At 36.0% G+C, this 23,179-nt stretch overlaps 1 protein-coding gene across 1 annotated transcript in view; it reads right to left on the bottom strand.

Moving 5' to 3' along the window:
- The window catches only part of LOC107716962 (P protein-like), a 93,462-nt gene that overhangs the window by 25,058 nt on the left and 45,225 nt on the right, over nt 1-23,179 (bottom strand). Inside the window, exons 18-23 of the mRNA XM_016523603.1 lie at nt 21,722-21,830; nt 13,891-14,018; nt 12,601-12,660; nt 11,462-11,566; nt 7,181-7,274; nt 5,134-5,227 (exon numbers count right to left, since the gene is read on the bottom strand). Of these exons, the coding sequence (XP_016379089.1) occupies nt 5,134-5,227; nt 7,181-7,274; nt 11,462-11,566; nt 12,601-12,660; nt 13,891-14,018; nt 21,722-21,830 (590 nt within the window). The remainder of the gene's footprint in view (nt 1-5,133; nt 5,228-7,180; nt 7,275-11,461; nt 11,567-12,600; nt 12,661-13,890; nt 14,019-21,721; nt 21,831-23,179) is intronic.

Below are 23,179 nucleotides of genomic sequence, written 5' to 3'. Positions count from 1 at the left end.
AGTGTTGTACAACGTCGGCTGCTTTGTGAAGCACTCATGGTGAAGCTCAGTAGTGAGCGCCAGAGAAAGTCTCAGTCCCCCCCTTCATCCCCATAGCAACCGACCAATCCACCAATTACAGGCTGAGCTGAGGACCTTCCCATTCATCACAAAGTTCTAACCATCACCGGGCATACAAATGAGGCCCCAAAATACAAAAAGTGAATCTTCTCAAGTTCAGGATTACATTGCAATTTATATACTTCCGGGACTCTATCTGAAGAGGTATAGAAGTGGTTCAGATAACATGAAGCGGTTGATAAGAATGACTTGAATTCTCTGTGAGTATCAGGCAGGAGGGAGGTTAATGATGAATGACCATTTACTAAAACATCTGCTGCCACCCTGTTTGTTTTCCTAGCACTGCCAAAAAAAATAAGATCCCACAGGCGATTGCCTCCTCCCTCACCCACCCTGCTGCCACCAGCCCATCCCCATTTGGCTCAGCCCGGAGTCGCCCAGCTGCTCTACCTGCCTCTGGACAGTCCTATGGGCCCTAGAACGAGGAAGGAGGGAATCCGAGAATACATTTCATGAGTGCACACAGCGAGCAGGTCTTTGGCTTAGCAGAGGTACTTCACTACTGAAACAGAATCGGAAGCAAGTGGCAGCCGTTCAACTAAAAGTGAAGAGTGAGGCAGAATGTGGGGTTCTTGCTAGCACTAGGACGGATTGGATTCACTCCTAAGATTAGCCTGAATTGATCTGCCTTATCTCCCTGTCTGATGTGCCGTTTAGACTGAGCTCCCGTTCCTTCCCTGTGTTGAGCTGAGGGGCCGTGGACTCAGTCTAATGACATTGATTTCTCCTGTTTCAGGGTTTAAAAGTGCCATGGCCACTTAGACAGACAACCAAAGGAACTACAAAATAGTAAGTGACTGCTTGCCAATGAAGATGGATTATTAGGCCATGGAAAAATATTAAAATATTAATTATATTTATAAATAATACTGTATATACATTTGATTATTTTATTTATATATTTATGTTTGTTTATTTATTTATATATTTTTTATTATTTATATATTATTATTTTTTGTAATATTTTACAATAAAGTAAAATGTATTAGTTCCTGCATCAGGTATCATTTAGGTATCATGAACTAACAATACAATTAATTTTATATAATATATTCATTCATATTATACGGCACTGTTGAATGCTTGAATCTGATTGGCTGACGAACGTCCTAAGGTCTGCAATTAGAACTGCATTACATGTCCAGATCACTTCGCCAAATGATTTCAGTTATTTCAAAGGTCCTTACAGCTTACTACAGCAAAATAACCAAAACCCACAACGACACTGACCAAGCAAATAAATATAGTAAAAACAACAAATTATTCCAAGTTTTTGGCACAATTACGTTTTATTATTTACTCTATTTCTCCCACTCTCGCCCCCATACAGACGCACACACATACAGTACAGACACACACTCGCACACACAGAAACATACACACGCACAGAAATGTGTTGTTAGCGTTGCTCTGATGATTTTATCAGTAAAAGGAAGTCGTGGCCTAATGGTTAGAGAGTCGGACTCGTAACCCAAAAGGTTGCGGGTTCGAGTCTCGTACCGGCAGGGATTGTAGGTGGGGGGAGTGAATGTACAGCGCTCTCTCCCACCTTCAATACCACGACTGAGGTGCCCTTGAGCAAGGCACCGAACCCCCAACTGCTCCCCGGGCGCCGCAGCAAAAAATGGCTGCCCACTGCTCCGGGTGTGTGTTCACGGTGTGTGTGTGTTCACTGCTGTGTGTGTGCACTTTGGATGGGACAAATGCAGAGCACTAATTCTGAGTATGGGTCACCATACTTGGCCACATGTCACTTCACACTTTTTTCACACACACTTAAAATAGTTTAGCAGCTTAAAAGCTATATGCCATTTCTCACTAATAACGGCGCTGTTCTTGAAGATGATGAACCTAGTTTCGCTATTGGTAGAAACGCTGCTGCCGAACACTGTTGAGAGACGCACAGACTCAGGTCATTCACACAAGCTTAATCTCTCTCTCTCTCTTTCTCTCTCTGTCTAATAACTTCATTATTAACTGCATTATTAGTCTGCTATCAACGGCTCAAGCCTCCGTTGCTAGGACTAAATTACATTTTGGAATTAGCAACGGAGGTGTTGGATGAGATGCAACACCTGAGATGAGATGAGATGAGATGAGATGAGATGAGATAAGAAATGAATCCTACTCACAAGAGCTTTTAAAGGACAAAAACCAGACGAATGTCTTTAACTACAACATCTGAACAATATTTGAGGTGTGGTAACCGTAGTATAAGCTGAATAATTGACTCCGGTCCGTTGAATTATTCGGGTGTGCATTCGGGTGTACATTATTTTCAACGGCCTGTCGTCAATTATCCCTTACTTAATTCATGCTGGTTCATTACACAGTGACTAATGTTAATTCATTAAACTTATAATTTTTAAAAATGCAGTAAAATTATTGATAATTGTTAATTCATGATACCTAATTGATACCTATTGAACCTTATTGAACCTTAAGTGTTTCATATAAAATATATTATAAATAAAATTTAATGAATTTAACCTTATTGTAAAGTATTAACATAAAATAAATCATATTTATATATTTTACACAGTACTATATATAAACAATCAAAATGATAAACCATGACCTAACAATAATCTGATTAAATACAAAATATGCCAACTAATTAACAGAATTAATTGCAATTAGTTGCATAAATCGATATTTGCTAAGAAAAGCACCCAAAATATATTTTAATTACATTACATTTAAATTATATAAATTGCATTAATAAAATAAAAAAGAGCACAATAATAATTAATGGAGAATGAGCCATTTTATATAGTATAGGGAGTTGGGCAAAGTACAGTAGTATTTAAGTAAATCCAAAGACACAAAATTCCAAATGTAATAGTGAAAGTGTGAAGTGCCTTCATGTCTGGCTCTGTGCTAGGCATGTCTGAACTTCCTTTTCGGATTCTATATACTGAGATTGAAAGACCCCACTGTCTCCCACCGGGATAATTTCACAGTCCAATCAGATGTGCATTCAACTTCCTCTTTTTCACCATTGACCACCAACGCCCCACCAACTGGGAGAAAACCAGATATCTGCATTCATCTATATTTGCATGGAAAGCACTTCCATCGAGCAGGTGGTGACAAGCAAGGAGAACCGAATCAAAAGAGACGGTGAATATCTCCGCAAGCCTCTCACCAAGTGGTAATCAGTGAGCAGCTCCTTTTCCACATTCAGATGTATTTGTTGATACACTAGAGAGTGCTTGAAATCAAGCTGTCTTAAGAGTCTCTCTAAAACTAGGTCTGTCACTTCTTAAAAAGAGAGACACACTTAGGGATATTTTTGGAACATGATGTACATGATCAATTTACATTGATTTTACAAGGAGCATGCAAAGACAAATGTGTTTACAACAAAGCATTTCATATAAATACGGAGGACAGACATACAGGACATTATATGACATAACGTTTACATATATGTATTAAGCAAGCTTGAGATGAGTGGCATTTTGATTGTAACTGCTGGTTAAGCAGTTCTCTATTTGATTGCAATATTGCTCCACCTTTAAATGGTGTATTTTATAATGTAAAGAGAATGGAGAACATGACCGGAAGAAGCAGATTGCTAAAAAGTGTATCAGAGTGTGCACTGAAACAGACTCCCTAAGTGTCACTTATGCTACCACTGGCCACAGCTTTCCCTGAAGAGTGAGAGTACATGAAAGGCTATAAACATCTGGACATAAAGCTAGGGGATTGACTCTTGCACCAGGGCACTCTTGGGTAATTTTGCTTTACAATAAGGTCCCTTTACTTAACAGTAGTTAAAATAAAATCTAAAATGAACAATTATCAGTGAGCACTAACAATGAGCATTTCATATGTTACTAGGGATGGGTCCGCACAAGAGACGCTGTTCCTCAGGCTGAAATGTGTGCGCGCGGCGCGCTCCATAACGGACAAACAAATTACACTTTGAGCTTCGGGTGCATGTCCAAACGATCAAATACACACAAAAATATGTCAAAATGGCCGGCTTGGAGAGTATTTACTTAAACACAGTTTATGTCTTAAGTGGAGGAGAACAGTTGGGAGAAAATCCGATGTGTGTCAATATATTGTCTTAAAGTGACAGACTGGTGCTTGGGCCATCAAAATGCAAATCTGCTCTTAATCTGAATAACGTTATAGCTTTAATAAGCATTAATCTATCAATACATACAATGAAAACTATGCAGTGTTCATTAACAATTGATTACTTTTAGATTACATTTGATTACTTTTAGATTTCTTTTGTAGGCTATTACTTACCTGAACAGTAATGTTAGTAGAACTTCATGGAAAAATGACAGCACTGTTTATTTCATTTCATTTGTATATTTGTTTTATTGTATTTGTCAGTTTGTTTTACTTTGTTTCTTTGTTCATGTTCTTACTGTATCTTATCTTATGTATAAAACACTAAAAATGCCTGCACACTGGTGCATTTACAAATTGATGTTTTATATTCATTTCATTAAATATTTATTTTACATTTCAGAATATAAAGCAATGTTAATTCAGCTCTTAATTTGTCATATATATCAAAAAGTACCGATAAGAATACCGTTAAAGTACCGAATCGATAAGCAGTATCGGTAAGAGTAGTAATACCGTTAAAACCTTAACGATACCCATCCCTATATGTTACAGTATTTATTAGTCTTTGTTTACGTTAGTTAATAAAAATACAACTGTTCATTGATTCATGTTAGCGTATTAGTAAATGTTAAAATAAACTAAGATTAATAAATGTTTTAAAATTATTCTTTCATTGTTAGTTCATGTTACGTAATGTAGTTAACTAATGTTAACAAATGGAACCTTATTGTAGTGTTACCAAAAATTCATTAAAATACTGGCATGAGTAAGCATGTCTCTTTAAATGTTTTTATAGAAAAGACACCAAAACGGCGGAAAATGTGCATGGAATTTGAGCTCAATTTCATAACACAGTTGGTCGCAAAACAGTCTCTATTTTGTAATAAAATAAAATTAATTTGTGCCCAACACAAATACCTGAAGAACTCCATGAAGGAAAATCCATAGCCATGCTGTTCAGCAATCCCAGCACACACCACATTTGCAGATGCTCCAATCAGTGTTCCATTTCCTTTGGGAATAGAAAGAGAAGAAGAAAAAATGAATGACTATCTTGGATAACTCTGATAGCTTGAATAAACATAGACATTCATTTATTTTTAAAGAAAAAATAAATGTTTGCCTAGTGAATTCTTCCATGTATACTCTCTCTGCTTCCCAACAACTCTGTGACTGTTCTTGAATGGCCCAGCCAGATCCCTGACTTAAACCCAATTGAGCATCTCTGGAGAGACCTAAAAATGGCTTTCCACCAACGTTTACCATCCAACCTGACAGAACTGGAGTGGATCTGCAAGAGGGAATGGCAGAGGATCCCCAAATCCAGGTGTGAAAGACTTGTTGCATCTTTCCCAAAAAGACTCATGGCTGTATTAGATCAAATGGGTGCTTCTACTAAATACTGAGCATTTTTCAGTTTTTCTTTTTTAATAAATTTGCAAAAATGTCAACAATTCTGTGTTTTTCTGTCAATATGGGGTGCTGTGTGTACATTAATGAGGAAAAAAAATTAACTTAAATGATTTTAGCAAATGGCTGCAATATAACAAAGAGTGAAAAATTTAAGGGGGTCTGAATACTTTCCGTACCCACTGTACCCTATCCAATCACTCGAGTCTGCCTTGAGAGAGAGAGACCTGAGAATTTGTAAATGTTTAAATAGCACTATATGTCCTCTACAAATACAACACTGTACAAACACGGATCTTTATAAATGAATATTAGAATTGAATTGGTGTCAATGTGCACAGCAGATTTTGTTATACTGATTGCAATTTAAAGTTCTCCACTGTGCAATCACTTCTGTTAGAGTACCAGCAATGAAATGACCTTCAGTGCTAAATTGCAGGAGGTGATTTAGCAAGGGTTTTCTTTTGTAGTACCTGCTTTTGAAATGCATGTCCCAACTCAAATCACAGGCATGATAGCTTTCTGATGAAGGACAGAGGTCATCACTTCATCAATAGCATGTCTAGAAAAATTTACTCTGGAGAATCTAGATGTGTTCTTCAATTTACTGTCCCGCCTCTGATCCAAGTTATATTTTGAAAAATAAAATATAAGTTTATATTTTGTCTTTGATTTAAATTTGTCATAAACAATGAAATTCCATCATAAAAATATCAAAATATGTTTTTTAACATTTTGAAAATCTGGAGTTTGAAAAGATCATTGCATATCAATTACGTAATTGTACAGTAACTATATATAGAGAGACATTAAAAAAGAAAAAAAATGATGCGTCAACATCACATTTTCATTTTAACGACTAAATGCCTTATAAATTTGAACAATTTAAAACTCTAAATGCAGTTTACACCCATCAATTTGTCTTTTCCTATGAGACATATTTCTTAAATCGTGTTGTTTGGCCTTGTAGAAGAATGGTCTTCATATGAAATGTTCACATCTTGAAAGGTGTCAGCGTTACAACAAAACCAGAAGCCTGCCTTAGCATTCCATGGATCAATATTACAGCTAACACATCTCCTTTGATTAGGCAGTAGGACTGCCACATCTCTCTCCATGTCCTTAGAGCCAAACAGGCAATGAGGCATTTTCAGGTGGCCTTGTAAGCACACTACATTCCTAAATGTAGAGCGATCTGTTGTGCACTGTGGTGCTTTCAAAGCCAGTGAGGAAAAAGTTAGAGGCATTGAAAAACTACAGCTTATTAAGGTTGACACAATGTAATAAAAAAAGAGACAATTTTTGAATCACTAGTTTGAATTGCTAATTATATATCACAAATACATTTAGGTAAAGCAATTACTTATTCGCCTCTATAGGAGGTGGTTTGCAATTCAAATGAAACGCTACAAATTATGTCTTTTAAAGGCATAGTATTCATTGCAGTTCATCAATCCACTTGAACCAAGTTTGCTGTAATGGCATGTTGTTGTTTTTTTTGTTTTTTAAACACTTATACTGAATAATATAGGAGAGAGACAAAAATGTAACTGACCTCCAAGGCAAGCTCCCATTGCCAATGCAAAAATTAGAGGTTTGACTGGTAGGTTGACATCAGCATCTTGACTAAGGTTTATAAGCACAGGAATCTGTGAAAGAAAAAAAAACACATCAGATAAATATATCATATGTAGTGTGTATATGTGACGGACGGACGGACGGACGGACGGACAGACGGATAGACGGATAGACAGATAGACAGATAGATAGATAGATAGATAGATAGATAGATGCAAAATGCCCTGATCATAATTCTCATAGGCAATGTATTTGAAGAATGAAAAATTAAGCACTGCCTATTACAAACAACCATCTGTCAAGAACCAAACATTGTGGATGTCAGTCACAGAGAATGTTAAATTCACAAATTCTGACAGCCGTCCAACCTATTAGCAGATTGAGTCATATTCTTCTGCTCCACAAGTCAAGAGCAAGAAAATCAATAGTTGATGACATTAGATTTCTTTGCCATATTTCTCTCTTTTTGCACAAACACAGAGCTTGAATAAACAGCAAATGAAAATCTCATGAAACAGCATGTATGATCCAAGCATCACTGCTTTGGCCCAGGCATGAAATCTACATGGATATAAACAAGACAAAAACACTCCACAATGGCTATAGCCATCAGTGCTTAGCATGAGAATATAATGGTGAGAAGCAAGGAATGGATCCCTGTGGCGACAACAACAAATATGCATGCATACATTTCTCAAGGCACATAAGCATTCGATCTTCCCACCAGTGTAGCATAATTTAAAGATTGCATATTTGCAGAAAATGTCTTCTGCCTCGAAGATTTCTGCGTGTAGCCACTTGTCTGCTACACACTGGCCTCCCAGCTAACAGCGGCTTCAGCTGCAATCAACTTGAATAAATTACACAGCACAACTGTGATTACATTTTCTACTACATTTGCCATCCGGCTCATTCAGCTGTGGCATCGCCAGCGTGGATGGGAGGGCACCAGGAGCCAAAGCAACCGTACACTTGTGTTGACAAGAAAATAGCAGTTTTATGTTTGCAGTGGAGCGCAAATAGCAAATTTTTAATCTGTGTGGAAAATCCTAACTTGACACAGGTGGCATGGAAACATTTTTACAGATATCACACATGCTCTCTGTTATCATAACTCTGCAATCATAAATATTAGTATATTTATTATATTATTAAACTTTCATTATGTTGTCTACACATGAACAGCTACTGTGTAATAAGTTACAGTATATGGGGACATTTGTTCTTTTATGGAGGTGTAGACATAAGGACTATATTTAGGGGATAATCTATAGCAAGTGTGTTTTTAATCACAAAGTAATCACGGCCATGGTCAACCTTGAAAGGATTTCTTTTGCAAAAACTAACTATTATCACACTTATTTAATAGATTCTTACCTAACAAATATCATAATAAATGGAAAATATATTTAACATATATTGATACATAAACTACGATTCAATAATTTAGTTTTTGAAAGAAATTAACACTTTGATGCAGCAAGCAAGCATTTAATTGATCAAAAGTGACAGTAAAGACTTTTTTGTTAAAAATAATGTCTATTTTAAATAAATGCAGTTCCCTTTCAGTCGGTCACTCTCGACGTCACGTCGGATGACCGACGGAATTGGGATCTTGCTTAGAGAGACCAATCTACTTCGAGTGTAAACTAAACGAGCCAATGCACATTGGCATGCGATTATTGCATCCAGCTGCCGCTGATCACAGCGTGAGTATAAGTAGGCAGCAGATGCAGCGCATATTCAGCTTTTCGCTTCGGAGCCGAGCGATCACATCGTTCTGCTCCTGACTACTCTACTGAGACAAGAAGACTGAACGAGTTCAGCACGCTCTTGGAGAGCTCTTGCAGCTGGATGCAATAATCGCATGCCAATGTGCATTGGCTCATTTAGTTTACACTCGAAGTAGATTGGTCTCTCTAAGCGAGATCCCAATTCCGTCGGTCATCCGACGTGACGTCTCCGTTCCCTCCTTCAGGGAACGAGGGTTACCATACGTAACCGAGACGTTCTTTTGAACTTTTTATTCATCAAAAAAAGTTTTTACAGTTTCTTCAAATTATTAAGCAACACAACTATTTTCAGCATTGATGATAATAAATAATGGCGGTAATAATAAGAAATGTTTTCTTGGCACCAAATCAGCATGTTACAATTATTTTTTGAAGTACCACGTGACAATGAAGATTGGAGTAATGGCTGCTGAAAATTCAGCTTTGCGGTCACAGGACTAAATTACAATTTAATATATTTTCATGAAAAATGGAAAACAGTCATTTAAATTTAATTGTTGTCAGTCAGATTCAGATATGCTGGTTCTCACCAGGAAGTTCTTTTGGGATTTCTTAAGGGTTCCTGAAAATAAAACATCAATTGTGGTTTAAAGATTTACCACAAAAATAGAACCTTAGGTTATCAAGGTTAAGAACGGTCAATAATAACTTTCATTAAATCCCACAAGCACTTTGATCCAGTTTACTTACTGCAATTACAGAACAATCATTGGCAAGTCACCCAATAAATAGCCATGGAAACAAAAGGAGATCGACAAACATGGTGAGCAGGGCCATGACTGCAGCCATGTATATGTCCTATATAATCCCTTACAGATGAGAACAGGCAGGGACAGAAGTAAACAGCTTCTAGACACTGTATTGATCTTCAGATCAGATGTTCAATGCTCCATGTGGATGTCAGTGATTGTGTGACGTTTGAAAATATATAGAATACTCAAACCGAACACGCTGTGCCTGATATGTGGACCTAAACATGGCAAGCCAATTTAAAATTGCTTTATACATGGTGTGATTTAGAGTCAATACTTCAAGCAATTTAAACGTCTAACCACAGAAATTTGTTGCTCAGAGCAGTATGAATTTCCATGCAAGTATATTCAGGTTAGTTAAATGGTCTTTCCAATGAAGCTGGTGGACCAAATGATGCTTGATGATGGTTAAGCTAGTTATGAAGTCTTGTAGGGAGACCAGCATACCAGCATTCAGACCACAGAGGGAAGTTAAAAAATAACTGAATTCATGCTAATTTTTAGTAGAGTCAGAAACAGGCCCATTCTGTGCTCTACATTAATGAAGTGTGTGTCTAACTGCATGGTCTTTTTAGTCCAGCTTCAGATTGTGAGAGAGCACTACTGAGAAGTCTTTTTCTGTATTTATACAGTGATGGGGCCAGCAAAATCAATGCTATCCATTACCATCATAGGTATATGCTGAGCTCAAATACATTTCACCCTGTTTATATCTCCTTTTTTGACAGAGCGAATGAAAGAGACAGACAGTGAGCAAGAATAAGACAAAATAGGACAAGAGTTGCAGGTCCCAGTGGCTAACATGTCATCCAACAACTGACTAGTCAAACACAGTGAGATCTTTATACAAACACATCCTAAGAAATATATATAATCGGGGTCATTTTGACTACTAGACTAGTATTCAGCTAGTTGTTCCTTACAACCTAACAACTTTGCCTAACTAGTTGCCTAACCTAACAACTAATGTAGTTCTGCCCATCCCTACTACACACAAGGTGAGAAAGGAAGGCAAGATATGACAGTCCCTCAAGTTAAGGGACTCCAGTCATTATCATTACATAAATTGCTTCAGTATCATCCAAGACCCTCCTGGCTCACATCAGAGGCCTGATAATCTTGTCTTATTTTGTGATAATGATCAAGTGACTGCATATTACGCATTACATAACTTCTTGTTCACAGAACTCTTGTATAAAAGACTTTGCCTAGGCCTATTGCAGGGAACATCAAAAAGGTGATTAAATAAAGTGAAATTTAAACAAAATGGTGAGCAATTTCAGCATCTAATAATATATATTTTTATATATTAATGTCAATTTATTTTTACAAAAAATAATTTAATTTAAATGAATAATTTAATTGAATATCATTTTAATTGCATCACAAAAACAATTAAAATCTTGAAAAAATTTATCATGGCATCCACATAAATATTAAGCCACACAACTATTTTCAAAATTGATAAACATAGGAAATGTATTCCTCTAATATGCAAATCAGAGTATATTAGAGCATATTAGAGGAATAAATTACATTTTAAAATATAGAAAAGTTTTTTATCAAATAAAGGCCTTCTTTCAAGTCCAAGTACTAAAAAAGGCCATTGTACTAAGATGTCAGACAAACTAGAATGAGATTTAGAGCTAGTTTTGTTTCACCATATCTTTGTGTTTGTGTGCAAATGCCTGAAGGAGTATGTCTGTTCCTTACCATAGTGGCAGTGAAGGGAATGTTGTCTATAAGAGAGGAGGCCAGTGCTGAGACCCACATGACCAAAATGATGGCGATGGCCAACCGCTCATCCTCTGGCACTGCCTGGGAGAGAAGATAACAATAAAATATGTCACAACCAAACGCACGCACACACAGGCACATAGATGCCAACACAAAGGTGGGAGGGTTTGCAGACAATGTGTTCATGACACAGTCACATTGGATTCATTATTTCATGCTCTGTTGCTTTCATAAACCGAAACACAAAACAACACATGTACACAAACAGACATAAACACAAACTCTCACCATATGCCTGTTTTCAATCCAGCTATAACGTATGTGAAAACGCACTGTAGCTTTTACATAAGCATGTAAGAATGCTGTTTATTAGAACACGGTTTTATTTCAGTCATTTCCCCACTATTTCTCTCTTTGGTTGTTCATCTACATGGTCAGATTTTGGGGGTGCTGATTGGATTGAATGCATCAGAGCCCCACAGCAGCACCTGTCATGAATAATTACTGTGATTGTAAAAGGCCCACACAGCAAACACAAGCTGACAGGTCTATCAGAGTGTGATCGCCAGCCAGGCAGAGCTGGACACTTTCAGACCTCTGGAAATCTCTCTATTTATGGCCCACACAACCCTACTATTGGATCAAAGATAACAATAATTTGAGCCAGCCACATTATTTAATGAGGTTAATTTGGCTGGTTGACATTGTTTTGTTTTTGTTTGTTTTTTTAAGTGTGGTAATGCAAGCTCTTAGAATTATGGTGCATGTATGAAAGAAGATATAGAGTAAAACAGCGCTCGTCCACTTTTTCAGGAGCCTTGGTTTTTACTCTGAGGCAGAAACAGACCTTTCCCTCAAAATCCGATCATGAGTGGTCACAGGAGACAGATCTGAGGCATGTTACATCAAGGTGTAAACAGCATGTGTCGCCTTCCCACTTGTGATCGTATCACATACCTTATACCTGTATCATATACCACATACATATTTTAATACCACTTGTTGGATAGATTTTGTGCTGATTGTATAACACCTTTAGTGAGTCGAGCACCAAAGCAACACAGACAGCCCATGCAAATATAAATATATCAAATACTTCTGGAGCAAATACTCACTTTTATCAACACTGCTGTCTGCTCCCCGATGTAGTCGATGAGCTGCAGCTGGGCTAGGGCCTTAAAAATACACCAAAGAGAAAAATCAAGCCATAGACCAGAAACCAAAACAACAGACATTTAACCTGACAGCTCTGATTTTCCATCTTTTAAACAATGGAAGTGGAATATCAGAATTCATCTATTTTTGTCTCAGCGCTTGCAGTACACACTGGTATGAGTGACTGTGAATGTTGGCTCTGCTATAGAGAGCAAACAGTTTATCTTGGAGCAGTGTTAAGCTCCCCACTGGGCCCAAGGGGTGGGCTTCCCTGTGTGAATACTGTTCTCCTAACAAAAGAAAGGATTAAACCAACACAAACAGCAAACCCAGCATTTCTGCTGCTGACATGCTCACTTTCTCCTTACTTCGACTCCCAATCTCAAGTCACCCTCTTTCTCCTTCTTTATTTATGAATGTGATAGATAAAAATAAACATAAAAATGGCCTATTATATACATTATTAATGTAACGAATCAGCTCATGGGAAATATGAATAATTAATTGGTCCAGACGCTACATTAATATTTTATCTTTCATGACAATGCACTTTAAATTGTCTGTCCTCTATAACAATGCACTTTTTTCCTCTTTCACGCTTGACTAAGGTCCGGTTTCACAAAAAAAATTAATAAATACATTTTGGGGGGAAAAGTAAATAAAAAACAGATATAGATATATAATAAAAATTTATAGATAGATAGATAGATAGATAGATAGACAGATAGATAGATATAGATTAAAATAAGAAAGAAGAAATAGAACACTTTTTCTTACAATAATTAATAAAAATCTCATTTAACTTTTTTTTTTATTTAAATCCTATTTTGGGGGACACATAGTGAGGTAGACATGTGGGGCGTGTTAGAACGAGCCGTTTTAGGTAGGTGTGGTTGACTCTTAACTTTTATAAAGAATATCTCTTTGGATTTGAGACTTTAGTCTTTGCAACTTTACAGATCTTCTTTATGCACCAAGAGCTTGTAACACTCCAAAAAGAAAGGCAAAATTGAAATAGCATCATATGACCCCTTTAATGTTTATTTTATTATTGCATTTTTTGGTTGCATTTAAAAAAAATAAATTTTAGGGGGCACATTAGAGGCATGACAGGCTCCGAACTAGCATCCAAAACAACATGGGCCGGTGACCAGCTAAACTGATCTTGGTAAACAATGACTAGCCATTACTATGATGTAAAAGATGACAGAACATTGGGATATGTGGGCGTTTGTTGAGCATTACCATACCTCCATAAGCACAAACAGAGCAGCAAAGAACAACAGGGTGGCCCATTCCACTCTGTGAAGTATGATCTCAAAGTCCTGAATGTCAGCCAGCACCAGTAACCACAGAGCCCCCAAGATAGCGATCCAACCTGAGGGACAAAACAGTACATCAAGCCGAGATCACTGGAAAAGAACCAAGAACACTGCTCACACAAACATTTTATTTCCTGTTGTTGCACGTAAAGGTTTTAAGATAATGGAATCCTGGAAAACAGCAGACTGGTGGTTAATGCAGTGCATCAATCATATGTTATGTCTCTATCTATCTTGCCTTCCCATGACCACAAACACTTTCTCATCAGCCGACCACAGTGTTCCTAAATCTGGTATTCCACTCACACAAAAAAACATTCAGCAGGAGAGAGACCAAACAGCGGCATTCAATTAGAAACACAGTCCAGCCACCGCTCAAACGGACTCATAATCGCTCTGCACATCAATATACAGACACCACAGGTAGTCTGCAACGCCACAATGGACTACAGGTTGTCAGGGCATAAGAATAATAAGCCAGTTACTGGAAAGCCTTCATTAAAGGCTTCTGTGATGTGTCCGACACTGATCTAAGAATCTCAGTCTAAATAAATGATGGGAATCGCAAATACAACATAAACAGAACAAAAAAGTGCTGGTTTCCCTGAGAGAGGATATAATATTAATTAATTCTGTATGCTTTTTTATATGTTTGAGAAGTCTCTTATGCTCACCAAGGCAGAATTTATTTGATCAGAACCACAATAAAAACAGTAATATTGTGGAAATATTATTATGATTTTAAATAACTGTTTTCAAATATATATTTTAAATGTTATTTATTCCTGTCATGGAAAAGCTGAATTTTCAGCCACCACTACTCAGTCTTCAGTGTCTCATGATCCTTCAGAAATCATTCTAATATGCCAATTTGCTGCTCAGGAAACATTTCTAATTATTATCAATGTTGAAAATAATAGTGCTGCTTAATATTTTTGTGGAAAAAGGGTGATACTTTTTTTTTTCAGGATTATTTGATAAATAGAAAATTCAAAAGAACAGCATTTATATGAGATAGACATTTTAGAAATATATTTTTGTGTTCCACAGAATAAAGAAAAACGTACAAGATTGAAACAACATGAGGGTAAGTAAATGATGGCTGAATCTTCATTTTTATGTGAACGTTCCCTTTACACTGTACAATATAAGCAAAATAAAAGTCAACCTGTGCCACAGTTTATTTTAATCCACTCAGTCTAAAATATCTATCAAGAATGGAGGTGAAATATAAAAGGACATTAGCTGGTCTGAACATTGTGCATGCTGTCATGAAATACTGCCAGAAATTTTACCACTGATTAGGTGATGACGTACTGTTTCCCAGAAGCCTCTGGGATTAAAAGCATACGTAGCGTGTCAGGGACAAAATGTATGAGTCACTAAAGTGAGATGGATAATACAGCAGGATGCGGACCAGTGGTATAGCACACCATCACATGCGGTGGTAGAAGTCCATCATAATGAGTGTGCCATTTAGACATCAGGACCGTGCACAACTAATGCGTCACATCTCAGCCTTTGACCTTTACTATAATAGACACAGAAAAACAAGCTTTATTCTGGACCTGTGTATTACATGCAACTGTTTGACGCTGACAGTTTCAAAAAACAAAAAAAAAGAGACTGCAAATGTCTACAAACGAACAGGAGCCATTAGCCCAGTTAATGTATGCTTACACACTGGGAGAAACATTTACAAGCAGTACAATTAGAGTTTGAAACGAACATAAGTGCAGGTAGTTGATTATCTTCTCTAGATTGTGTTTTACTGGAGCACCATTAAGGGGACATTTGTCATAGCATTCAGATAAAATGTTTCCTGAAAATAATACTGTGTTTGTCATCATTTCCCAAAACAAAGCAGTGAAAGGGAAAATTTCATTTCTTGTTATTTTGCATTTATTTGTTGTGCATTATTAATCTTTCTATTATTCCTCTGTGTACTCAGAAAACAAATATGAGAGGGAAAGGAAGAGTGGATGATGTTCGTTTGGTATAGCGTAAATGAGTGTGTGTTGGCCTTGAGTCAAAAGCAGGAACAAGTAGTGAGTCTTTGAAGCAGCATGTGTTGAGCAGACGGTCATGTACACCACACACTATAAAAGCTTTGGGGCCGAAATGACATTTATTTTTCATATAATAAGACAGGGCCTTCCTCTGGACAATCAGGAACCAGATCCTGTCATGGTGTTCAGTGGAAATGGTGTGTCACAATCCTAAAAGGAAAATGGGTCGCAGATCTGGGGAATAAATGCTAAATACAAACAATAAACTTACTAATTTTATAGAGTAAAAAATTCTCCTTTGTTGATTTTTTGGCACAATTTCATCAGTCACATGGTAAAAGCTAGCAAAAGTATGTTCCAACTTAAAAACGACCACATTCTTGCAAATGAAATGAGTAAAATCTGGGTCCTCAAGCAAAATCATTTGCCATAACCAGTGCTTGGGCCTAGGCCTGGGCGATAAAACGGTATCGATATTTATCGACGGTACACCCTCTTTGATAACGATAGAAAAAATGTTCGATATAGCGCATGATATAGGCACGTGCTATGAGTGACGCAGACTGCACGCACAAACACGAACACATGCTGAACTGAGTGCTGTGCCTACCTGTGATGAGGAGATTGTGAATTTAAAAAATTAATATTAGTCGAATTTAAAATAAACATTTGCATTTGAATGCAAAAATAGTACAATCAAATGTTAGGTGTGCGTCTGGGAGCGTCACTAGTGGAACGCGAGATGCGGTGATGATGATGTAAGTGACGTTGTTGCATTTTAATGTTTTATAAGTCTAGCCCACAAGACGCGCAGTTGCTGCGTTATTCATTCAAAATATTAGAGAAATATAGTAGCTCAATGCGTAGAAGATCTTAATTAGGTTAAAACTGAAACCAAGCCATTCACACAGAACGCATATTCGGCACATTTTTTAGACAGACAAATATGACTGCTGCTCTCATGTCTCACACAAGAGATGTAGCCATGCAAAGCTAAAACAGTTTAAACTTTTAGAAAACACATCACGAATTTGTGGAGGTTTATTCCTTTTCACTGCGTCTCTTATGTTTTTAATTGCAATCTGCGTGATGGGCGATTCAGCTCTTTGTATTAATCAATGCATAAATACATGATGCTGTTTTGTTCATAATTGTTTATGCAATTTACGAAATTATGTTTTGATTTATATGAGTTAATTTAGAAGTAATGCATTGCATATAAAACATTAGAAATTAGATATTTGTTTAATTTTTATTTTGTGTTTGACTGTTAAAACAAAAAATATTTGTTGTTTGTCTCAATAAATTGGGTTAATTAAAAAAATACAGTGGTTAAATTTAAACGTTTTTTTCTATTGCTCTTTGTTTTAAAAAAGGTTATAAAAAATGTCAATAATTATCGATACCGAACGATATGAAACATTATATCATTATGAATTATTTCACATTATTATGAAACATTTTTTAGCTATATCGCCCAGCCCTACTTGGGCCCCAGAAAAGTAGGGTCATCCATAAAATGTTGCCCAGAAAGATTGTTTGTTAGCGAGAACTTTCCTTCAAAAATGAAGGAATAGTTGGGAAAAGACTTATCTTGTTTTTCAGTTTCATTATTAGCCTGCATACACTTCAAATTCATGAAAAACCCACCATTTTGACAACAGAAATAGTCATAAATGTCAAAAATCTAACCCACTCAAAGAAGGATAACAAATTACTGAGCCATTATCTAAAGACCCCACTTTCAGCAGGCTATTTCCTGTTAGCCAGCCAGACGCTTTGGACTTTAGCCAGCAATGCCAGTGTGTGAAGTGCCTCTATTAAAACAGGCTGGACAATGGTCAAACAGTTACTATTCAAGCTTCTCAAATTTAGCACAAAACACTACACATGCATGCACACATACTTTTGGGATTATGACCAACACTGGTCAGTAAATGCTGCAACAAACCGATACGCTATAAATCATAGCAGAGGGGGCGACAGTATGCTTCCAATTCTAGCTAAATTTGATTAAACAGGTGAGTGCTGAAGACTGCCCGTGGGAAATCATTTAATAAGGGATGAGAAGGACGAACAGAGGAAGAGCCAAAGACAGGAAGAGAAAGAACAGAAGAAGGCAGAGAAGAGACCAGCTGCACAGAGGACACAGATGTACTGTAATTGTGGAGGAGAATTCATTAACAAAGTTTAAACAAAACTGGTTTAAACAAGGTAAAGAACAAGGTAAATGAGGTAAAAGGCAATGGTGTTCAGAATAGCCAGATGATAGAAGACAAAGTTATGTAACAGGAAGTCTATTAATTAAAAAAAATAATGTGAATTGTTTCAATCAGAATGGAGTTGGTGGAAATTTATAGACGAAACTGCAACATACAAAGTTGAAATCGAATTTATAAAAATGTAAGTGACAAGCGTAATTCAAATATCTGTTATACCCCTCTTTTTTGGTTGATACCCCAAAGATGTATATGTAAACATAATTACAAAAATTATAATTTATTTCCAAAATTAAGCTCCTGTTTTCCCTTCAGAGTCTTTGAATATGCTCTGATCTAACGAAAACCCAGGAGAAGGAAAATAATGAAGCTTTAATCTCTTTAAAACTGTGATTAAAAAGTTTGTTTTGGTTCTCATAAGATTAGAAAAAGTCAAGATGTATCAGTTTGATACTTAAATTATAAGCATGTTTTTTTAGATAATAAAAGGGCTTCTGGGTCCAACAAAACATGGGGGTTGACAACTTTCACGTCACTTGGATACCTTAAATATTCCTCACAGTCAGCCACCTCAATAAGTAAACTAATATTACATATAATATATACTGTATATTATATATACTGTGCATCTTTTCTTTAGAAGTGAAGCATATTCACGGATTTGGATGGCACAAATACACACACACTCTAGCACTGTAGTCCACGCATGGTGTGAAAAGAATCCCAGACTTCTTCCACACTGGCACTGGGACAGTTGTGTCACAACACAACTCCAAAAAAGTAACTTTTGATTTGCTTTTCGCTTCAATGTTTCCCCACGGCATCCAACGGAAGATGGCGGAAGGACTGGGGGGCCTTCAGCCTGGGAGGTTCATTCATCATACCCAAAACAACACAGGCATTCTGGCCCATTGAGTGAGACACAAACACCACCTCATCATGTTCTTAATTTTAAAGCAAATGTGTTTCCACAAGCACCTTCTTTATAAATAACTCTCTCTCTCTCTCTCTCAGAATTTTCTTGGAAAAAATGAGCTGTTGTGTGTTTTCTACTTTGATTAATCTTCCACCGTTTCCTCATTCATTATTTGGTGGTACAGCTTTTGTGCTGCCCAGGAGATAAATTATGCCTGGATCTTAACTTATTTATTCATAAATAAATGACCATATCAAGAGATGGGTTACATTAGTAATATTTAATATGCATGTGGACCTTAAATGTAATCATTTTCTCATTTAAAAAGTTTTACCCTGAAATAAATTAATAATACTTTAAAGTTGCACTACAGAAGAGATTTTGGTTAAAAATGAACAAAAATCGATATGTATACCTCAAACCATCAGATTTATCATTCTGCAGCAGAGCAGTGGCAAAGCACAACCCATGTAAAGAAATAATTTTGCAAGTAACCTGCTATTTTATGTTTCAAACAGAGATGGTGATAAAGTTTCATAGCGCATCTTTAAAGTCCCCCTGTAGTGAAAATCTAGTTTTTTATGTTGTTCTTCACACGCGTATGCTCGCGGGAGTTAATTAAGAATCACAAACGGCTGCATTCGAGTCTTCAAGGCATTTTAGGACACAACATCGTCAAGTAAGTAACTTTAACGAATGTTACAGTATTCACTGTAGTTGTCCGCTAGGAAAAACATAGTTTTATCAGTCATTATCCGTGTATGCCATTGTTTTGCGTTTACTACAGTTCAGTGGATCAGGAGGCGCTTATTTTGATGATCAAAGATACGTTTTAAGGGATAAAATATTTGACTACAGGGGGACTTTAAAAGATAATGGTTTAAAACATACATTCACATGAGATAAAGACTCATGACTCAAATACATATCCATAATAATAAAGATAATAAGGCTGCTTAAATTTACAGTACATGGAGCATCGCATCATGTGGGTTGAAATGTTGAGATCACATGACCAGTCAGATACTTCTCGTTTTCACTCAAAAATTCCTTTTACCAAACAAACTTTCGCTTGTGGAATAAATTAATCATGGCTTTCTATTCAAATAGGGTATTTTTATAATGCTTAATGAACATTTCTGCTTTATTCTAAATCTGTATCTATGCCACTGGGTGTCAGTATATTTCGGGAAAACTACCAAATCAATCAGCAACTTCAAGAAAAACTGTTGAATTTTAACTACATAAAAAAATGAATACCACAAGTTTCTAAAATCAAATGTTGGTTGTTGTTTTCTATGAGCTCTTTGGATTTTTTAAGCATGAAAATATCTTTACTTTTAGAGTAAAGTCTCACTCTGAGAAAATTATTGATATTTCCTTGAAATTCCATTATGACCTATATGTGAAATGTTTTGATGGACCTATAGAAATGACCTTTCAGAGCCTATTTTTTTTTTTCTTCTAACAGCTTTTCAGTGACCTAAAAATCAAGAAAACTCCCAGACGCACTGTTACTGCTAGCATTGTTCACATAAATGTGCTAATTGTTCACCAGTAAGTCAGTTCCTGTGTGCTTCATTGCCCTCCAGCAGGCGCACTGTATCCTCGGCCATGATTTAAATAATCAATATCAAAGGTCAAATGGAGTGGTGATGATGGTGTCAACCTAATGAAAGTCTAATGACAGTCATTTGCAGCCCGTGCTGTCCGACCCTGGTTTTGATCAGAACGAGGCACTGAAAAGAAATTTGAAAGCAGAACCACACTGTTTTTTCAAAATGGTAATGTACAGTGATTATTTTTTCGAGCATTGCCGATTAATTATGTACACAGCTGTGGAAAGGAAAAAATACATGATTTTGTATGAATGAAGAGAAACTAATATTCATGTGTCATCTTTCCACAAGATAAACCTGTCCACAAATGAGAACTGATTATCAATACACAATCAGACCCAAACAACACAACAACCTACAGTAAGTGAGCTGTGTGGCTGGCCTTCTCCGATTGACCAACTCGTTCTCACTAATGTGTTTGGTGAAGTTCTCGATCTCATTTCCATCTGTAATTGACTTCTCATTCGCTGTATAATAAACACGTCCATAAACCAGTTCGACAAAGCTAGAACAAAAAGGAAGGCTAAACAGAAACAAAAGACTAATTTTGGGGTGAGTAATACTAGCTGTCTTATTTAATCTCACGCTACTCCATTGTTGTGGTTTTGCATTTGTGTCTTTTTCTGCATTTAAAGCCCAGCTGCAAACTATTACGACATCAACACATTGACAGGTTCATACACACACTAATTAGATCATGGGAGAAATTGGCCAGCTTTACTAGAATAGCATTTGTTTCTCTAATTTTATTCTACGAACCCTAATAGAATGCATATAAAATGAAATGTTTGCTCCGTGGTCGAGGAATTGGCACATTTTTGATCATTTCAAAAATAGCGAGATATTCTTGTGATTCCATTTCCTCTGTTCAAACAGAGAGGAAACAAGCCCTCATAATTATACAGTGAGGCATGTAAACAGCAGGGCCAGTTCAGCAATAGAAACAGATGAATCCTGATTATTTGTGTTTAACACAAATGTTTGTCTCTTGCTTACCCAGATCCAGATGTATGGCAGGAACAAAGGAGCTCAGGAAGAACATAAAGATGACCACCCCAAGGACAGTCAGACACTTGACCAGGAGGATTTTATCAGTTATTCTGTGCTGTAAAAGACCATGAAAGACATGTTCAGATACAGGACAGAAAGAAACATGTCAAATACATATTATGCCAATTCAATTGATATTTAGAAACCAAACTATAATCACTATATTTTCTATATATATATTTTTTTTTTTTTTCAAACTATTATCACTATATGTCATTTAGGATAAAATTATCTGCTAAATGAATAAACGTAAACCTTAACACTTCTGCTGTTTATACAATTACAAAATTGTCAATTTTTCTATTTAGCATCAGCTCATAGTAATATTATGTGATAACAATTTTGTTGTATTTTTGTGACCATATCAATTAATTAATTATTATATTAATATATTATTTATTTATAATTTAATCATTATTTTTTATTATTTATAATTATTATTATTAATAAATAATAATGAGTTGCAATCCGCAGGTCTATTCTTATTGAAACACTTATAGCAGTGAAAAAAATTATGCAAAATGGCAAATATTACAATGCTAATCATATAATAGTACACAGTATAGTTAACTTTACATGTTAACATTTACAAGGTAGGAGAAACATATCTTTTATTTGTTGATGTCAAAGGTCATGCGTCCAATTAATCTCCAATAAATGGTATTTTATCAAAAGCCAGAGTATATTACATGCAGATTCAACTGCAACAAGGCTAAATATGGTGTGTGCCTAGTTTCTCTAAAGTCATTTTTGCTTATTAGTATGGTTGAACTGGATCATTAAAGTTCATATAACTTCATATATAAATTCAGTAAAATGGGATTAGATACATTTTTGTTATTTAACATATTTAATTATTGCAGGTTTGCGTCATATTCTGAGTTTGCATTTCACTGTTTTAATTCATTTTGATGAATACTAAATCTGTTTTTTGTGAGTGGGATGAATTAATGCACATTCACATTTAGTCTAGAACTACAGTAACATCGTGTTCACACAGCGCACACAACGCCTCTGTACTCCCGATTTCTCCCAATATGGGGACAGGAGAGCTGTCAGTCAATAAATGGGAAAACAAAGTAACTGGCATTACTTTTTTGAAAAAGTAACTCAGATATTTTCTTGTAAATTAAAAAAGTAATGCGTTACTTTACTAGTTACTTGAAAAAAGTCATCTGATTACGTAACTCGCATTACTTGTAATGAGTTACCCCCAACACTGGTGCCAACCACAATGTGAATTTTCTATTTAGTGTCAGCTCATCGTAACATTATGTGATATTTAACAATTTTGTTCATTTTTGTACAATGAAAAAATAGACAAATAAATAAAATTATTAAATTGACCATATCAATTAATTAATTAATATATTAATATATTATTTAAAAAATACATCATTAAAT

The sequence above is a fragment of the Sinocyclocheilus rhinocerous genome, unplaced genomic scaffold, assembly GCF_001515625.1.
Source record: "Sinocyclocheilus rhinocerous isolate Xijiao unplaced genomic scaffold, SAMN03320098_v1.1 scaffold3102, whole genome shotgun sequence".
Lineage (NCBI taxonomy): Eukaryota > Metazoa > Chordata > Actinopteri > Cypriniformes > Cyprinidae > Sinocyclocheilus > Sinocyclocheilus rhinocerous.
Note: the sequence above shows the minus strand (reverse complement) of the source record. Positions and strands in the feature narration are given on the sequence as shown.